The sequence below is a fragment of the Typopeltis vanoorti genome, chromosome 12 (assembly GCF_054136105.1).
Source record: "Typopeltis vanoorti isolate ZY-2024b chromosome 12, IOZ_Tvanoo_1.0, whole genome shotgun sequence".
In the NCBI taxonomy this organism is placed as follows: Eukaryota; Metazoa; Arthropoda; class Arachnida; order Uropygi; family Thelyphonidae; genus Typopeltis; species Typopeltis vanoorti.
In genome coordinates this window covers 43,390,836-43,409,147 of record NC_143560.1, presented here as the reverse complement: position 1 = coordinate 43,409,147, position 18,312 = coordinate 43,390,836, and the positions used below count along the sequence as shown (strand labels likewise).

General features: G+C 36.7%; 1 protein-coding gene across 3 annotated transcripts in view; it reads right to left on the bottom strand.

Moving 5' to 3' along the window:
• Positions 1-13,287: 13,287 nt before the first annotated feature.
• LOC150100738 (beta-galactosidase-like) overlaps positions 13,288-18,312 on the bottom strand; it is a 381,618-nt gene continuing 376,593 nt past the window's right edge. For all 3 annotated transcript variants that reach the window (XM_090401983.1, XM_090401982.1, XM_090401984.1), the window contains one exon: positions 13,288-13,702. In XM_090401983.1, coding sequence (XP_090258109.1) covers positions 13,433-13,702 — 270 coding nt within the window. In that variant the 3' untranslated portion in view covers positions 13,288-13,432. The remainder of the gene's footprint in view (positions 13,703-18,312) is intronic.

Genomic DNA, 18,312 nt, shown 5'->3' with positions numbered 1-18,312 from the left:
GGAAGGAGCCAGAAATCATGGGGTGCTAAATCACACAAATATAGCAGATGCAGAAACACAGTAATTTTTTTTCTTGAATAAGAAACGATGTGTGGACTGCAGCATTGTCATGATGAAACATGAAACCATTCACCCACTTCTGCAGTCTGTTTTGATGCATATCATTCCAATACTATAATACTCAGAGTTGACTGTAGTGCCTCGAGGTACAAACTCCACTTGCACAATCTCCTCCAGATTGAAATAGACAATCAACAGGACTTTGATAGACATCAATTGGTGTAATGGCCAAAGAAGGGGCCAAGTTGAGTTGGGGGTTTCCACTGTGAACTCTGAATTGGTCTCAGGATCATAACCATATTCCCAAGATTCGTCTCCTGTTATAACGGTTTGGTAAAAGTTCATATCTGAAGTCACACGATCATGCAATTCCAACAAAATCGCTGTTCCTTTTCATCAGCCATTAAAATGTGCAGAGTGAATTTTGCACTCACTTGTTATATATTCAAAACTTTTGCAAAAATATACTGGACTGAGTTGAATGAGATGTGGAGATAATCAGCAATTTCTGAGGACAATCTTCTGTTTTACTGACCTATTTCATCTTCTTTCATAAGTTTTCATCTGTGCACAAAGTCGAAGGGCATCCTGGTCTTTCTTCATTGTCAATCGATTCTGAACCACCATGAAATCATTGAAACCGTTTGTAAAATCTTGGATGTGATAGTACCATTTCCATTAACTACTGCTAATTTCGTGAGTTTCTGATGCACTCTTATCCAGTTTGAAGCAAAATTTTATGTTCCCAATTACCACTTTTCATTTGTGTTGAAAGGATACAAAACACAGGTACACAAAACATGTATTTACAACTAAGTGAGCAAACTGATCAACTCGAAAATCATCACATGACTGACAGACAGATATGACAACACATGATTCCTCTCAGCTTTGCTCTCCCTCTGATAGATCAAGCAGTGCAGCTACATTTACTGTACTTTTTTTTTTTATCACACATCACATTTTAATAACAAAAAAACATTAAAAGAACTTATACTGTCTTAAAATGATATCTAATTTACATTGTTTACTCATATCAGTCAAAAATTTAATAAATTTTAAATAAATAATAAATAATTAGGTAGCAAAAGAAAAGAGTGAGAGAGTTAGAATGATTAGTCTTTTGCCACGGTATGACAGTGAAATGTTTAAAAGGAGGTCCATAATTGCGAATGACTTTATGCGTGGGTTATGTATGATGAGTGGTGTGGAATTTGTGGACGTGTGGAGTGAGTTTGATGGGCGAAAGGATCTATATAAGATGGATGGCCTGCATTTGAATGGTTATGGTGTAAGAAGACTTGAGAGAGTGTTGCTGAATGTAGTGGATGTGCAAATTCAGGGAAACTAGATTTGTTAAGGGGGGGAGTAGATATACAGTCCTTAGGGAGGCAGTCGAATGTAAGAATGAATATAATATGCTAGAGCAAATAAGGACATCCTTATATTCACTATCCCAGAGTGGGATAGTTAATATAAGGCATCAAGGTAGGGTTGGGATTAATGGGGGTCTTAAATTCATGTACACTAATACTAGGAGTATTAGGAACAAGAAGGAAGAGTTTTTGGCCATGGTTGGCACTTCCAGACCACAGGTTATTGGTATTAGTGAATCATGGATGACTGTAGATGATATAGCTAGTGTGATTGAATGTGATGGGTATAGTGTGTTCAGGAATGACAGAATAAAATGGGGGGAGGAGTATTGTTGATGATAGCTGATGAGCTACAGCCAAGGAGAATAGAAGTTGAATTACAGGATAGAGAAAAGAGCACATTTGAGGCCATTTGGTGTGAGATTGTGGCTAGCAGAACTAAATATACAATTGGGTGCTGCTATAGACCAGGTGATGGAAAAGATGGTGGTGACAGTATGCACAAGCAAATAGAAGAAATGAGTGGAAGGAGGGTGATTATTATGGGAGATTTCAACTATGGTCGCATTGATTGGAGTGAGGAGAGGACACACGGGAGGAAGGAATTGGATTTTATGCGGTAATTAAGGGATAACTATCTGCGACAGCATGTAATGGAAAATACTAGGGGTCAGAGAGTGCTTGACCTAGTAATTACATCTGAGGATTTGGCTGTAACAAATATGACCACATTGCCACCAATTGGTGAGAGTGATCATAGGGTCTTGACTTGGGAGGTGGCTAAAGGTGTAGAATTTTCAATTAAGACAGGGTACATGTGGAATTATTGGGCAGGAAAGTATGACAAGCTTAGGAGTTTGATTGGCTCAGTGCCATAGCATGTACAACTGCAAGGACTAGAAGTTGACAGTGCATGGGAGGTAGTTAGGAAGTGCTTGCATGAAGCAATGGCTGACTGTATACCTAGAGTCCGAATAATAATTCAAGTAGGGGTTAAATGGATGAATAACACCATTAAGCTTGAGCTGCAAAAAAAGAAACAACTATGGAGGGAATTTAAGGAGAAAGGTGACCGTCAGGCACATGAACGGTATAAAGCGCAGGCCAGAAGGGTGACGAGTGTGGTAAGAAAAGCAAAAAAGGATTATGAAAGAACATTGGCCATGCAGGCTAAAGAGAATCCTAAACAGTTTTTTAGATATGTAGCAAGTAAAAGGAAAAATGTACATGGCAGAATGATTTTAAAGAATGCCGATGGTAGGGAGGTAACTGAATTAGTTGAGATAGCTGAGTTACTGAGTGAGCACTTTGCAAGAATATATCATCCAGGTGGTGACATTGCAGAAACGAATAAACCAGTAGATTATACGGGAATTGTGGTGAATGAAGTGGAGGTGAGTAGTCTATTGCATAACCTCAATGGCAATACATCTGTGGGATTGGATGGTATACCAGCTCGTGTAGTACGAGAAGCAGCTAAAGAATTGTCAGTACCCTTGACCATTTTGTTTAATTTGAGTCTCGGGTCCGGGTTAGTCCCGAGCAGGTGGAAGGAGGGGAAAATAGTTCCACTGCATAAAGGTGGTTCCAAGACTGCTGTTGTAAATTACCGACCAATTAGCATATCAGGAATCATTGTCAAGGTCTTAGAGAAATTAGTCAAGAAAAGAATACAGGAATGGATAGATGAAAATGGGATATTGTATGGGGGACAACATGGTTTTGTGAAGGGTAGATCATGCCTCAGTAACTTACTCACGTTTTATAACACAGTGACGGCTGAACTGGATAGGGGTAATGGGTTTACAGTGATACTACTGGACCTTGCCAAGGCCTTTGACAGGATACCACATGGAACCCTAATCAGTAAACTGGAGCAGATGGGGATAGATATAGGGTTGGTAAGATGGATAGGAGGATTGTTGAAGGAGAGATACCAGAGAGTGGTTTATTCAGGAGTGGAGTCAAAAAGACGTCTTGTGACTAGTGGAGTGCCGCAGGGCTCTGTTCTTGGACCACTCTGCTTTTCAATTTGTTCATCAATGATATTGGAAAGGATTTGAGAGGAAGTGTTCACTTGTTTGCTGATGATGCAAAGTTGGGTAGAGCAATTGTGAGTGCACAGGATGTCAAAATTTTACAGGATGATTTGGATAGTTTGGAGGACTGGGCTAGGAAAAATGGATGTCAGTTTAATGTGGCAAAGTGTAAGGTTATGCACTTTGGGGTGAAAAGAACAGCAGCAGTATATCGCATTGGTGGAACCGTACTCCAGGAGATTGATGAGGCCAGGGATTTGGGAGTGCTGGTGGATAGGGAGTTGAAGTTTAGGGGGCACATTGCAAAAGTGACTAAAACAGCTCACCAAATTACTTGGCTTATGAAAAATACTTTAACATGCAGAGACAAACAAGTTGTTGTTCCTCTGTATCGAGCCTTGATAAGACCCCATCTGGACTTCTGTGCCCAGTTATGGGCACCAGGGTTTCTTCGTGATGGGGAGGAAGTGGAGAGGGTCCAGAGACGAGTGACCAAGATGATAGCAGGACTGTGGAATGAACCTTATGAGAATAGGTTGATGATTTGTGGGTTGCAGAAATTGGATGATAGGCAAAGGAGGGGTGATATGATTGAGACATTCAAGTTACTGAAGGGTTTTTATAAGATTGATCCAGAAGATATTTTTGAAAATATGACTGGTGGTGGGAGGACTAGGGGCCATGCATGGAAGCTGGGCAAGAGCATGGTTGACAAGGGTGTTAGAGCTAGGTTTTTTACTTGGAGAGTGGTGAATGAGTGGAATAAGCTTCCAGAGTCTGTTGTGGGTGCTACGACCGTGAATGAGTTCAAGGCAAGATATGATAGATACTGTGTGAATGTTGAATAGTTGTTCCGGACATGATGTTAGGGCCTCCCTCGATGAGTCTGTCGACTCCTTGGAGTTTCCCGGAACAATAATAATAATAAAAAAAATGATTACAGTGATATTAACACCTTCACTACACTATAATAACGTGTGTCATGCTCATTTAGAAACACTGTTTAGCTAGATAGTATGTTCCCCAGTCATAGTTTTTTTTTTTATTTTTTTTATCACAGCTATATCTAATACTACTTATGTCTAGATACTTTGCAGAACCACCTAAGGGGTTCTAAAAACTATGCATTTATAGGCTGCAACCTAGTATTCTATGGAACATAGTTTAAAAAATACTGCTATAGAGCATACTAGTGCTATCTCCTCATCTTTGGATGTGACTTCTAACCAGCCTATTCAACATCTTGATGACAGCACTAAAGATAATAATGTGGTCTATAATTCACTCTATTAGTTCTAACTTCACCCTTCTATAATGTAGTTATCTTGCTCTCCCACTTATAAGGAATCCTATATATGCTGATGTTCAGGTCGAACAAATGAGTAAAAATAAGAGAGCATGTAAATCAAAACTACATCAAAGCTATGTTCTATTTAACATCATCATTATTATTATTATTCCTGACACCTCCAAGGAGTCCGAAGACTCATCGCGGGAGGACACTTACAACTGTCTCAACCACTACACTGAACCTCTACTACGAATCATCTCCATCAACACCATCTACTGCCCACCTCCACCACCACCACAACTGGTATTTTATGTCTGTAAAGTGTGTTCTGAAAGGCCGATTTGTCTGTATGCGGGATGAAAAACCTGAGTTTCGGGGAGAAAAAAACCCTGCTACTTCCTTATGAGATCGGCTAACTCACCTTCGATTGAAAATCGTCCAGATAAAGATTCCTCCCATCGCGACGATACATCATCAGAGAATAAATTCATATAGATAGTTTTATTACAGCAAAAGTGGTTTCCTAATTTAACAAGAGAGTTGTTATATTAGAGTTAAGATCCTGGATTACTTAGAGTCCTATTTATAATCAACTTTTAGACAAAAAGGTTATGTGGCTAGAATAAGTGCCTACCAAATTCTGAGGATTTTTAGACCATCATTATTATTAAGATTAGGGTGGTTGATAAGAATTTCACAGGCCTCCTTAAATTTATGTTCATACCACATTTTTGGTGTGATGTAAATACTAGGTGCCTTTCCAGTCAATTCTATATACAGTGTTAAACTGTGAATGAAACTATGTTGTGTATTTTGTTTTTTTCATTCACATTTAACATTGTTTATTATATATTAATCATGACTTGTATAAAAGTTATTTATTAATCCTTATTTAAGAATTATTATTTAAGTATTTATTCTGAATTTAATCAGCTATTAATTAATTAAACAATATGTGCATAATTAATTGTAACTTATATATACAGGGTGTTCGGGATAAATTTGACATATTTATAATTAATTATATTTTTCCGTAAGTTACATGTATTAACACACACTTCTCTTCATTTAAAAGTTTGGACCCTTCTTCATTCATATACAAGATGTCAGAAAGGATGGATAGCTGGAACCCACCTGAATCATGGAAGAGAATAACTTGTATCATGATGATTCGTGCCCGCCATCAAAATAAGGATATTACGACTGCTGCCCAATGCTCCCTGAATACAGTAAAAACAATCAGGAATGAACTAGAGACTTGCAATGGTGACTACGAGGATGTAGCAAGAAGAAAGATCCCTAGCAGACGATCTGATTGCGTTCGTACAGCAGAATTCCTCGCAAATCTGCAGGAACAGGTGTTGAAGAACCCTGGCATTGGAATTCGGGCTTTGTTCGTGGAGTTGCTAACTGTAGTCAAGCCCTGGATAACAAGGGTAGCCAATGGTAGGCCGTATGTATGGCAGCAGGATTCGGCCCCTTGCCACACCTCTGGGAAAAGTCAAAAATGGTTGTCTGAAAATTTCTACGACTTCACCAGTCCAAATGTTTGGCCTCCAAACTCCCCAGACCTTAACCCCATGGATTATTTTGTATGGGGCGCAGTTGAAAAAGACACCAATCGCACTTCCAGTAATACAAAAGCCCAGTTAATGGATAAAATTAAAACAGTTTTTGCAGCCCTTCCCAGGGAGACTGTAGCATCAGCTTGTTCGAGGTTCCGAAGCAGAATTGAAGCTGTGATCGATGCTAATGGTGGTTATTTTGAGTAAATCTTGTTGATAGTATTGTAATTAACTCTGCCTGTAATGTTTTTTTGTCAATTCATTAAATTTAATAGATACAAAGAAGATTTTCTTTTTCCTTACGAAACTGTCAAATTTATCCCGAACACCCTGTATATTGTAACGTGAATTTTATTATAGTTATCTGTATGCGAAATGAAAGAGTTGATTAAGTAGCTCTAATATTCTATTTTTTGTGTTTTTATTAACTCAATGTAGTGGTATAGCCTTATGTAACATTAACGAAAATGTTTACGTTTATTTGTTGTCATGGAAACGCATGAAGTAAACGAGCACGAGTGGAACAGAGCGTGAGCTTCGAGAAGGATAATAGAAAAAAAATAAAAGGTAACAGGGAGTTGGAACGGAAAGTTTGAAGCGAGAGGAAGCAAGGGTATAAACTAGTGAAGTGGAAGTAAATGAAAGGTTCTCAAGGGCAGAAGTCAAAAGGGATAATATTTATAAGCGAGCAAGAACGAAGCGAAAGTGAAGTCAGCAGTAATAATAACAAGAAATTAATGCCGTAATCGGATTATATATAGGACTGGACGTTCAGTGAAGAATTCAGAATAAACCCAGTTAGTCTAGAATTGCAACTTATTTCTAATTTGCCCTAAGGAGAACTGCACAGTGTTTAATTAGTTAATGAGTGGTAACAAGGATAATTGAAGTACCTTACAGTTGATATCTAGAATTGTGAAGCGTGATTAATAGTGCTTTAGTTATAACTGTGGAGAAGTCTTATAGATGTGTTTTCAAGAATAATAAATATATTTTGAAAGTATACTCACAACGTGATTGATGTACTAGGAACTGTTTCTGGTAAGAACTGTCATATTGATTTATTTCAATGCATGAAGAATTGAGTGTTAGTTATGCTACATTTAACCTAACTTTAACTGTGGCAATTCTTCAAGATTGGGAATTGAAAATAAAAAATTGCTTGAGAGATATTTACAGCAATTAGTGCCTGTGTTGTTCTTAAGCGTATGGCATGGTTGAGAATTGTGTAAAAACTGATTAGATAGGAAGTTCTATTATATTTAATTAAGTGTAGGAACTTTGTGACTCAGAAACTGAGAAAGTGTATGTGAAGGTTTGGAAGATTGAACTAATATGATTGACTTGACCTAATGTTTAACTTGATTTTATTGTTTAAAAATTGAAGTAGAATTTATGTATGTGTTATATAGCTTATATTAAATGTTTTATTTTGTTAATCTAATTATTGTGTTTGCCTGAATTCCTTTTTATTGCACTGTTCACAAAAATTCGAATCTTGCGGGAATCCCAAGTGGAAAATAAATACTTCGGCCAAAATGAATAAGGGGACTGCTAACTAACTATGAATTGATCCTGCTATTTTATATAGACTAATCTAAGAATAGAGTGGCGCAGTATAATAGAAATTTCTCTACCCTTGGATTGGTGATCAATTTACAATTAGTTGTTCTTTTACATGAAAGTGACTTATAACAAGATGGCGAATTCGAACATGAAGGAAAGAACGTCACGACAATAGTATTCAGGATATGATCTTAAAAGGCCAGATTTACCATAGTCATTGTATTTAATGTGCTGTTTATGTTCCTTTTTTCGGATAGGAATTTTGCATCCTGTTTCACCTATAATAGGACAAATTATAGGTGCAATGAATACGGTATACTCCAGGATGGGCCAGCAGAGGAAGTGGATCCTTGGATGAATTGAATAAGCTCTTTAATTCTGCAAGAGATTTAAATTTGACATTAAGGTTTCTGTAGTATTCTGTTTATTTTATCTGATATCCCTTTAATGTATGGAATGGTTACAGTTTTATTGTAACCTGTTTATTTTTGTTTTTAAGTGGAGTCTTGTGAAGAATTTTGTTGATAGTATTTTGGCTGTAGCTATTTTTCAGGAAGGTATTGCTAATAACTTTTAATTCATCTTTAAGTGCTTGTTCACTGCAGGAAATCTTCAAAGCCCTATTTTTGGTGTGTTAATGACATCTAATTTGTTGTGCTAGATGGTGGTAAGAGTTTGTGTATATATTAGCCAGTATGTGTAGGTTTCCAGTAAACAGTGAAGGAAAGACTGCCAGAAGGAAGACGTGTCACAAGTGTATCTAGAAAAGGAACTGTGTTCTGACTTTCAATCTCAATTGTAAATTGTATGTGTTTGTGTTGTTTGTTCAGGTGGCTGAGGATAGTGTCTAATGTCTGGTGGCCATGGGACCAGATAGCGAAAACATCATTAATGTATCTAAGCCAGACTTCGTGTATGTTGCTAGAGTATGTTGCTCAAGAGCTTCCATATAAAAGTTAGCAATTTGGGGGATAACAGTGAGCCCATGGCTATGTATACAAGTGCCGTCTTTTTTTCGTAGGTAGAAAGTGTTTAGCCACTCAAAATAGTCAGAACGTAGCACATGTACAAAGAACACATGATATCGAACAGGAATTTGTCCTGTAAAAAAAGAATTGTTGGGACATTTGTGAAAAGGGCAAAGATGCCAAAACTGACTAATAAATCACTTTTTTCCAGTGTGATGTCTTTAATTTTGTTTACAAAGTGTTGTGTGCTTTTAATATAGGAGGGAGAATGACCTACCAACTCCTTAAGTGTTGATGCTGGTTTCTTAGCTAGATGATATGCAGTTTCCATAATTTGTCTGAAAAGAATGCTGATCACTGTGTAATACTAAAGGAAAAGAAAAGTACTCTTAACCATTCAGAGCTCTAACTGATTGAATTAAGTCAAATAAATGACTAATCAGCAGTGATTACTCAAAATATTTACTTGATGTGGTGCCAGTTATAGGTCATTGAGTACAACTACAAATAGCTGCATTACAATGGATATATATAAAAAGATTTTAGGAAACTCTCCATATTTCTAATTACCAAATAAGACTTTATTATATGTCATTGGAAATTATCATCACTGCTTTTATTTATGTTTAATCATCTTTTAAGTCTGAATGCATTTCTTTTTTCTTTTTTTTCCCCTTTCCTTTTTTTTTTTTGTGCATTATACAGTCAGTTATTGCCATTATTAGATGAGGGAAAGGCATATACTGCAATTTTCTTAGACTTGGCGAAGGCATTTGACAGGGTGCCACATGATAAGCTGATATTTAAGTTGCAGCACATGGGTCTGGTTGTCAGATTGGTCAACTGGATTCAGGATTGGCTGTCTGATAAGTATCAGAGAGTTGTGTATGGTGGAGCAGTTTCCAGGAGGCAGAGGGTTACAAGTGATGTTCCACAGGGCTCAGTACTGGGACCTGTATTGTTCAACCTTTATATCAATGACATTGTCAATGGATTACAAGGGGATATTCAGTTGTTTACGGATGATGTGAAGCTGGGAAGGGTTATCAGTAATAGTGCAGATGTGGCAGCTCTCCAAGAGGATTTGAATAAACTAGTCAAATGGGCAAATGAATGGGGGTGTCAGTTTAATGCAGCAAAATGTAAGGTCTTGAGGTTTGGGAAACATCGATGGGATGCTGCATACTCTATGGGAGGAGTTATACTGGAGGAAGTAGGGGAGACAAGAGATCTGGGGTTGATGATTGATAGAAACCTGAAGTTTAGGGGACATATTGCGGTGGTGAAGGTAACACAGAGGATTGCTGCTATTATGAGAAGGACACTGACCTGCAGAGATAAGAGGGTTATCATTCCGTTGTATAAGTCTCTGATCAGACCACACTTGGACTATTGTTCTCAGATTTGGTCCCCAGGATTTGAAGGGGATAAATTAACTGTGGAAAGGATACAAAGACGGATGACAAAGATGGTTTCAGGACTGTACAAGGATAGTCATGAGGATCGGCTGAGAGAATGTGGACCGCAGAGTTTGGTGGATAGAAGAAGGAGAGGTGATATGATTGAGACTTTTAAACTGTTGAGAGGTGGTTACAGGGTTGACACTGGGGAGTTCTTTCGCTTGGTTGAACAGCGGGAAGGAGTGATGACAAGAGGCCATCCCTGGAAGTTACGAAAGGAAACTGTGAGCAAGAGGGTAAGGAGTGGTTTCTTTGTGTGGAGGGTGGTTGAGCCGTGGAATGCATTGCCTGATGGAATGGTGGGAGCGAGAACAGTCAGTGAGTTTAAAGAGTGGTATGATAGACTTTGTGTTTCTCAGGGGGGGGGGGACCTCCCCTCAATGAGTCTTGACAGACTTTATGTCTTAGGAAGGACCTCCCTCGATGAGTCTTTTGACTCCTTGGAGGCCTGAATAATAATAATAATAATAATAATAATAATAATAATAGTTAATTAGTTTACTATAACAAACTACTGAAAAGTACTAGATAAAAGTCCCACAATATAAATCTGTGCTAAAAAAAAATTTACTCTAGTAAAAACCATTTCTGTAGTCTCTGCAAGGTCCACTATATTGAGTGGACCTTGCTTATTTACCAGACTAACATTGTAATGAACATGGCATGTTATTTTCCATTAAATCATTTATTTCATAAAAGTAAAGTGGTATAATTTTCAGATTCCAGTTTTATTTCTAATTAATGCTTGCATTTTTGAGTAGTAAAATTTAGGTAATGTATGCAAGTGCATTACATATTTTGTTTTTTTGTCAGGTCCACCTTACTAGCAGAATGGAATAATATGTAATAATAGACAATTGTGTAACTTGCACATGTTGTAAGTTAGTACTTAATGAAGTTTAACTCAAAGTGTTTTGTTTACAAAGTGTTGTGTCTTTTTAATATAGGAGGGGGAATGACCTACCAACTCCTTAAGTGTTACCAGCCTGGTTGGCCGTGTGGTTCGAACCCACAGCCTTTTGGCCGCTCTCTGGCCAAAAGGCTGTGGGTTCGAATCCTGCTGTGGGCATGGATGTTTGTGATTGTCTGTCGAAATACTAGTGGTGGTCGGCATTGGTGTAGTAGTGGTCAGTTGGAGGATTGAGTGGTGGAGACAGAGCTGTGGAGCTGGTGCCCTTCCTCGATGAGTTTTTCAACTCCCTGGAGGTGTCAAATAATAATAATAATAAAAAAATTTGACAATGTGTTTGCCCGAGAAAAGTGCATTGAATTGTTTGCCATCTTGAGAAATATTATCAATATGCAACAGAAATGCACATCTCATCAATATTCAAATGGAAAGGATAGCAATCAGACTGTGATTTTGGTATTTTTTACAAACAATTCAGATGCAAACTGTACTAATTGATACAGTTTATGTATCTTATGACTCATCCCAAAAAAAAGGCCTCACTGTCAAACACTATGTTCATCACACTGTGCATTAAACTAATTTACCAAGTTTCCATTGCTACTCTCTCACTCTTCTCAGGAATGCATTCCACTCACTTGCCACTCTCTAAGCAAAAAACATACTCTGCAGTTCCCTTCTCCTTATATACTTCCAGGAGTATCAGTGTGTAGCCATTCCCTTTATTCAACTCAGCTGTCACTCTATTATTAAAAGTTATTTATTCATATCACCAGTTTCATATCCATCCCCACGTGTTGCAATTTGCATAAGAGAGTTCCGTGTGGTATCCTGTCAAATGGTTTTACAAAATCCAGCAGTATTATTATTGTTGTTGTTGTTATTATTATTATTATGTGATACCTCCAGGGAGTCCAAAGACTCATCGAGGGAGAATGTGGCAACACCATCGAATGATATTGGTCTCCCTTGTAACTACTAACCGCGCTCAAACCTGCTTAACTTTTTGTGAGCCATTAATAGCAGAGGCTCTACCAATCGACTAACCTTCGTTGGCAAAGTATATTGACCAACCTTCGCTGGCATACTTTGCTGGTATCAGTGTGTAGTCATTCCCTTTATCCAACTCAGCTGTCACTCTATTATTAAAAGTTAATAGATTACTAAGGCATGACCTACCCTTCACAAAACCATGCTACCCCTCATAGAGTATCATATTCTTATCCACTCATTCCTGAATTCTCTTTTTGACCAACTTTTCCAGGACTTTTACCACCACTCCTAAATACTAATTGGTCTATAATTTGCTACCAAGCCTTAGTTCCTCCTCACACTTTGCCACAGCTGAGAGTTAAATTAAAGAGTCTAGTCAAAATCATTGCCAGTCCTCCCTGCACATTCCTTAAAATGTGAACCAATATCTCATCCAATCCCACAGCTGTATTTGCATTCAGGTTTTATATTATCCCAAGTACCTCTAATTCACCAACCTCTATTCTCATCCTCCACATCATTGTCATATTCTGATATGTTGCCTTTACAATTCTTTCAATGATGCCCCTAAATTTCAGGTGCTTGTGACAGTATTGTTGACTTCTAAACTTCAAACCTTTACATTTTCATTGTTCAAAAATCAGTGAGTTTCCTAAACTGGGAGATGGTAGGCATACTTATTATATTTCTTTTTGCAGTGTCACTATATTTGTAATGAAATTGCTTGACTGTGTATAACATGCATCATTTTTAATTCAAATTTGCTTTAATTATAATTTTACACAAGTCAAATGTTAGCAGGATAATAAGATTTATTTTGTTCTTATACAGTATTATGAATTAATAATACTGACATGTATTAATACAATTTTAATTGTGCGAGTGCACTGCTATCTAAAATTTAGAATGCTGTAGTGTCACAATACCAGTACTGAAATAAGAATCATACATACAGATATGCAGGATGCAAAAATATTTCACACAAAAGTTTGAAAAGTGCTACAAATTGTTATGTAGGTATTTCATTTTGCACAACTGCTAAGTAATCATACACAAAAGAAGAAAATAAGTATTTTTATTATTAGCATAATATTATTTGACAAATTCAAATTTACACAAAGTAAAGAAACTATAGCAATTAATTGCATTTATTTTCATTCAAGTTTAGAAGTAGCAAAATTTTCAGTATAAAAATAGATGCACTTCAGTGATAAAATAATTTCCTCTGTCTTTTCCAAAACATGTCACAAGTACTGTGATAAGGTGTTGGTCCATCCACAACAGGCTTTTTAACAAAATTAGCAATACAAAGAGATGACAAATCACAAGGCGCATTCTCCAATTCTAACAGAACAAGAGTATTAGTAGCAGATGGAGGAGGATAAAAAGTTGATGCTGGAGCATAGAGCGTTTGCTGAGGACCAACTATCGGCCAATAGCGTCCAAGATTGAGCCCGTTTAAAAAAGCAACTCCCTGAAAGTAATTATGTATCAGTCATGAATTCATGAATTTTGTTTAAAGAAACGAGATTTTGGTTTAAACAATTCATAACTTCTAATTCAAAACTTAGTAAAAAATTGAAAATATATCAGCAATAAATTATTTTTATTATCTTCTCTCTCTCTCTAGTTTATTCTCTACTTCTTGTGTAAATTACAATTTTATATCATAACATTTTAATAATTTGCAGCTACAGTAAATTACACAGTATGTGAACCCTTCACAGTGAGGATATGGTAGACACAAGCAGCATAAACTGTTATTATATAAATTGTATAACCGTGTGTCACTCTGAGAGTTCACTCCTTGATCAAGAAGCTTTTCTGATCTAGGGTTCTGGATGGCGCACCATTAACAAACAAATTTTCCAGAACCCAACGAGGAGACAGCTCCAGATTTTCAATAAGGGAATTGGCTCTATCCAGGGGCAGTTTCTTTGTTTGTCGAATTTGCACACGTGAGCAATCTAAGTGACGGTCACAGAATTGATAGGTAGCTTGAGTATCGATAGGGTACATACAGACCAGAGAGAGTAATGTCCCCTACCTAAATAATGCCATCATAAACCTATCAAAATTAAGGAACCAACATTTATAACAAGGTCCCATTTGTCATATAGAGCTCATCATAACATGTCTTAAACACATTTAAATTGTCTGCAGACACTATGCTCTCAGGCAATGCATTCCAACCATTCAAAACTCGCTATGCAAAAAAAAAAAAAAAAAAAACTGTTTCTCACTCCCTTGCTCACATCCCCCTTCCAGGGATAACATAACATCTTGATCTCCCTCAATTTCCAATCTCCCACCATTTTATGAAAACCTCTTCATAAGGTAAGGTAGTTAATCCTATAACTACCCCATTACTCTGCAAATGTAATAAAATGCAAATGCAAATTGTCTCATGAGACCTTTCTATATATTCAACATTCCAGAGATCAAAAACTATTTTAGTCCACCACCTCAGGACCCTCTCCAACATTTCTTCATCCTTTTGAAAAACCAAGTGACCAGTTGTCCATATGTGGCCTAATCAGAGCCTTATACAATGGAACCAGAATCTCCTTACTTCTACGGCAGCATTCTCTGCATTATGGCCAGAATCTGTTGTGTTATCCTAACTGTTTTGGCAATGTGTCTGTCTGCTAAATTTTAGATCCTTATCCAACTCGACAAAATGACTAATAAACTATGCTAATGACTCCATGATCTCTTATTTCCTCCACCTCCAACAATATATCCCCACCAAGAGTAAATTCTACATCCTATTTTTATTTTCCAAAAATTAAACCCTTACCTTTTGAAACATTGAACTGACATTTCCACTCCTGTGCCCATTCACTATTCAAGTCTTCTTGTAAGGCCATAACATCTGCTCTGCTTCTTATGGTTCATCCCAACTTTGCATCATCTGGAAACAACTGAATATCCCCATTCAAATCTTCCCCTAATATCATTAACATACAGGTCAAACAGCAGATTTTACTAATGAAAAAAAAACAAACAAACTCAAATCTTCCTATGGAAATTCCATTAAACAACTATGCTAATGACTCAGTGAACTCCTTCCTTTGCATAGGCCTTATCAAGATCACAGCAACATAATTTTATTTATGTTGTTTATTTATTTATAAACAACATAAATAAAATTTTTATTTATTTAATTATTTGATATGATCCTTCTAGCATGCAGTGCTTGCTGTCAACTAGTTGTTGTATTTGCCTTGTATTCTTTGTCTTACTCTAAATTGCTTTGTTTGTGATGTCTCTAATGATGTCTCTTAGTTTTGGTATGAAATACTGGTTTGCTAATTTTAAGTAGAGCTATATACCATGTCTAATGTATTTCACTCCTGATTTATTATGTCACAGCCTCCATTAAAGCTAAAACATCCCATTAGATTTTCTATGGAGGTGTGGTTTTTACTTTCAGTGCTGAACATGCCATCGTTTTCTTGACCAGCAGGTTCTCATTGAGTGGGATCATATTAGTCATTACAAGAATGAGACCAAACAGTCTGGGTGACTAAGATGCTCAGAGAAAAGCACAAATGATCATAAAGTTCAGGTATGCTGAAATTATTGGTTAGTGGAATAGATGTATGGTTTGCATTACGTTTCATATATTTTTAACTACCACTTTCTTAGTGTAAGAGGATTCCAAGAGAGATGTTGAGATGGCTAGCTTCCTCTTTGATCCTGATATGAGAAAGTTTGTCCAGTTTTTATCATTTGTATTTCTTTTTTACTCTTCCACCTTTGGCATGCACAGGAGTAGGGTGGATAGTCTCCTCACAGTTGACATTTAGGTTTTGTTGCAGAGTTAGATTTATTATCATACCTTTTACTACCAGACAATAGGTAGTGGGCATGTTCATATTTCTAACATTTAAAGTATCTTACCAGATTAATGATGTATAGCCTAACAGGACTGCTCAGATATTCCACTTTCAGTGGAATATCTGAGCAGTCCCAGATGACACTCTGTGTATCAGAATGCACCTCATACCTGCCACTTGTTGATCCTTAATTTAAATTTAATTTAAGTTAAAAATTTAATTTTATTGATTAATTTAATTTTAATTTAACTTAAAATGAGCTCTCTCAACATCTAACAGTAGCCCATGTCACACACCTAATATTGAGAGATCCTGTCAATCCTTCTAAATCTTTTTTTGAATAAAGAAGGGATCATTTAGACACTCTTAAATACCTATCATCCCTCTTTTTGAATTTACCAAAGCATATTCATTGAAAATGAGCTCTCTCAAGATGTAACAATAGCTCATGCCACACACTTAATACATGCTATGTGAAGCACCCCACACTTACAACTTCCTAACAACATCACTAGCCAGCTTTCAGTATGACCCTGAGTTATATCTCCACCAGCAGCTCTTTAAACAAACTGAAGGTGTAGTAATGGGCTTTCCAATTTCGCCCCTAGTGCTAACTGATACATGTAATCATTTGAAACTCTCACACTAAATTAAGCCCCACTCAAGATCAAAGTAGGGTTGAGGTATATAGATGATGTCCTTGCCATTTATCTGCATGGCCTAGAGGCTTTTTCTAACTTTTTTCAGTTTCTTAATGGTATCCATCCACAAATTATTTTTACTATTGAAAAAGAAAAACAAATGCTGCAGTCTTCTTGGATATCTTAGTTACAAGGCAATTAAATTAAGCCCCATCCATATATATAGATACTGGCATGCCACATCATCACTATCCTGCCCAGAAATTTGGAATTTTCAAAACTTAAGCCTCAGGGCAGAGAGAGAATTTCATCATCAGGACCTTTTTTTTTGTTGTAAAAGGGTTACAACAAAAAAAAAACTTGCTAAACTCCTTCAAAAGAATAACAAGGCCCCACCCCAAAGCAGACTATACATCAATCATATTTCTATCCTACATTTAAGGTACAACAGACAGCCTAGGCTTGCTCCCAAAACAACATAAAAATTAGAACAGTACAAACTCTGGACATAGGTTCCACCTTCCTGAGATAAATCGAGGCCTATCAGAATCCTTTCTCCCCTTCATAGACAGGGCAGACCACTTTGGTAGATGTAAAAATAATCATAATTTAAAATTATGAATATTTTTTCAAATTGTTTGTGTCAGTATATTATTAGTTTTGGTTTCATAACACATACATCTGCACTTGCGATGTGTCCATTATTGATATTATTATTATTGACAAAATGAAATGTTAAGTATTTGAAATCTTAATGTACTTACTAGATTGGTAGTTGCAGTCAGTTGGTGGATTGAGTGGTGGAGACAGACAGGTGTAGAGTAGGTGCCCTCCCTTGATTAGTCTTTGGACTCCCTGGAGGTGTCAAATTTCAAATGACTAGATTCTGATAACTGTGTTACTTTCAATTCTGTTGTTATAATTTAAAATTATCTAGTGTTGTGTTTTGAAAAGACATTCTTGTTACGGTAACAAAGACAACGTGTCAGCCATTATTCATTATATGTAACTTCTCACTTGCCACTTACATGGAGTGTATATGCTGGCTGAGGAGTTTGATGCGTGACTGACAGATAGAGCATTTGGTATAATTATGTGAAAGTCAGAAGATTATTAATAGAAGATTTCGAAAAAGAATCATAGAACTGTGAATCTTTAAACTGGAGGAGTGGAAACTGTCAACAAGTATTTAGTAATTAAAAGAAGCTACTGCAGTCAATGTTCTAATTTCAATGTTCAAGGAAACGCTGATTGGAAAGTTTCATCTGTCTTAAGGATGCCAGATCTATTTGTTATTTCTACTGGAAAAAGTGACAGAATTAGCACAACTTAGATATGTTGTTTATAAAGTAATAGAAGAAACTTTTTTCTCTGGTAGAAAAATTAGTAAATTGTGCATCAAATTGAACTGCAAAAGGTAAGAAATATTCTTGGAAGTTTTTTTTTTTTTTTTTTCCACGTGGTTAGACTATAATAAATTTAGTTTAATCCTTTATCCAAGTGTAAGCAAACAAAGTTTGCACCTGAAGTATCTTCAGGACTGGTCTCGTCAGTACGTAAATATGACTTCTCCATTGCTTCTGCCTTAATCTCACCACTTC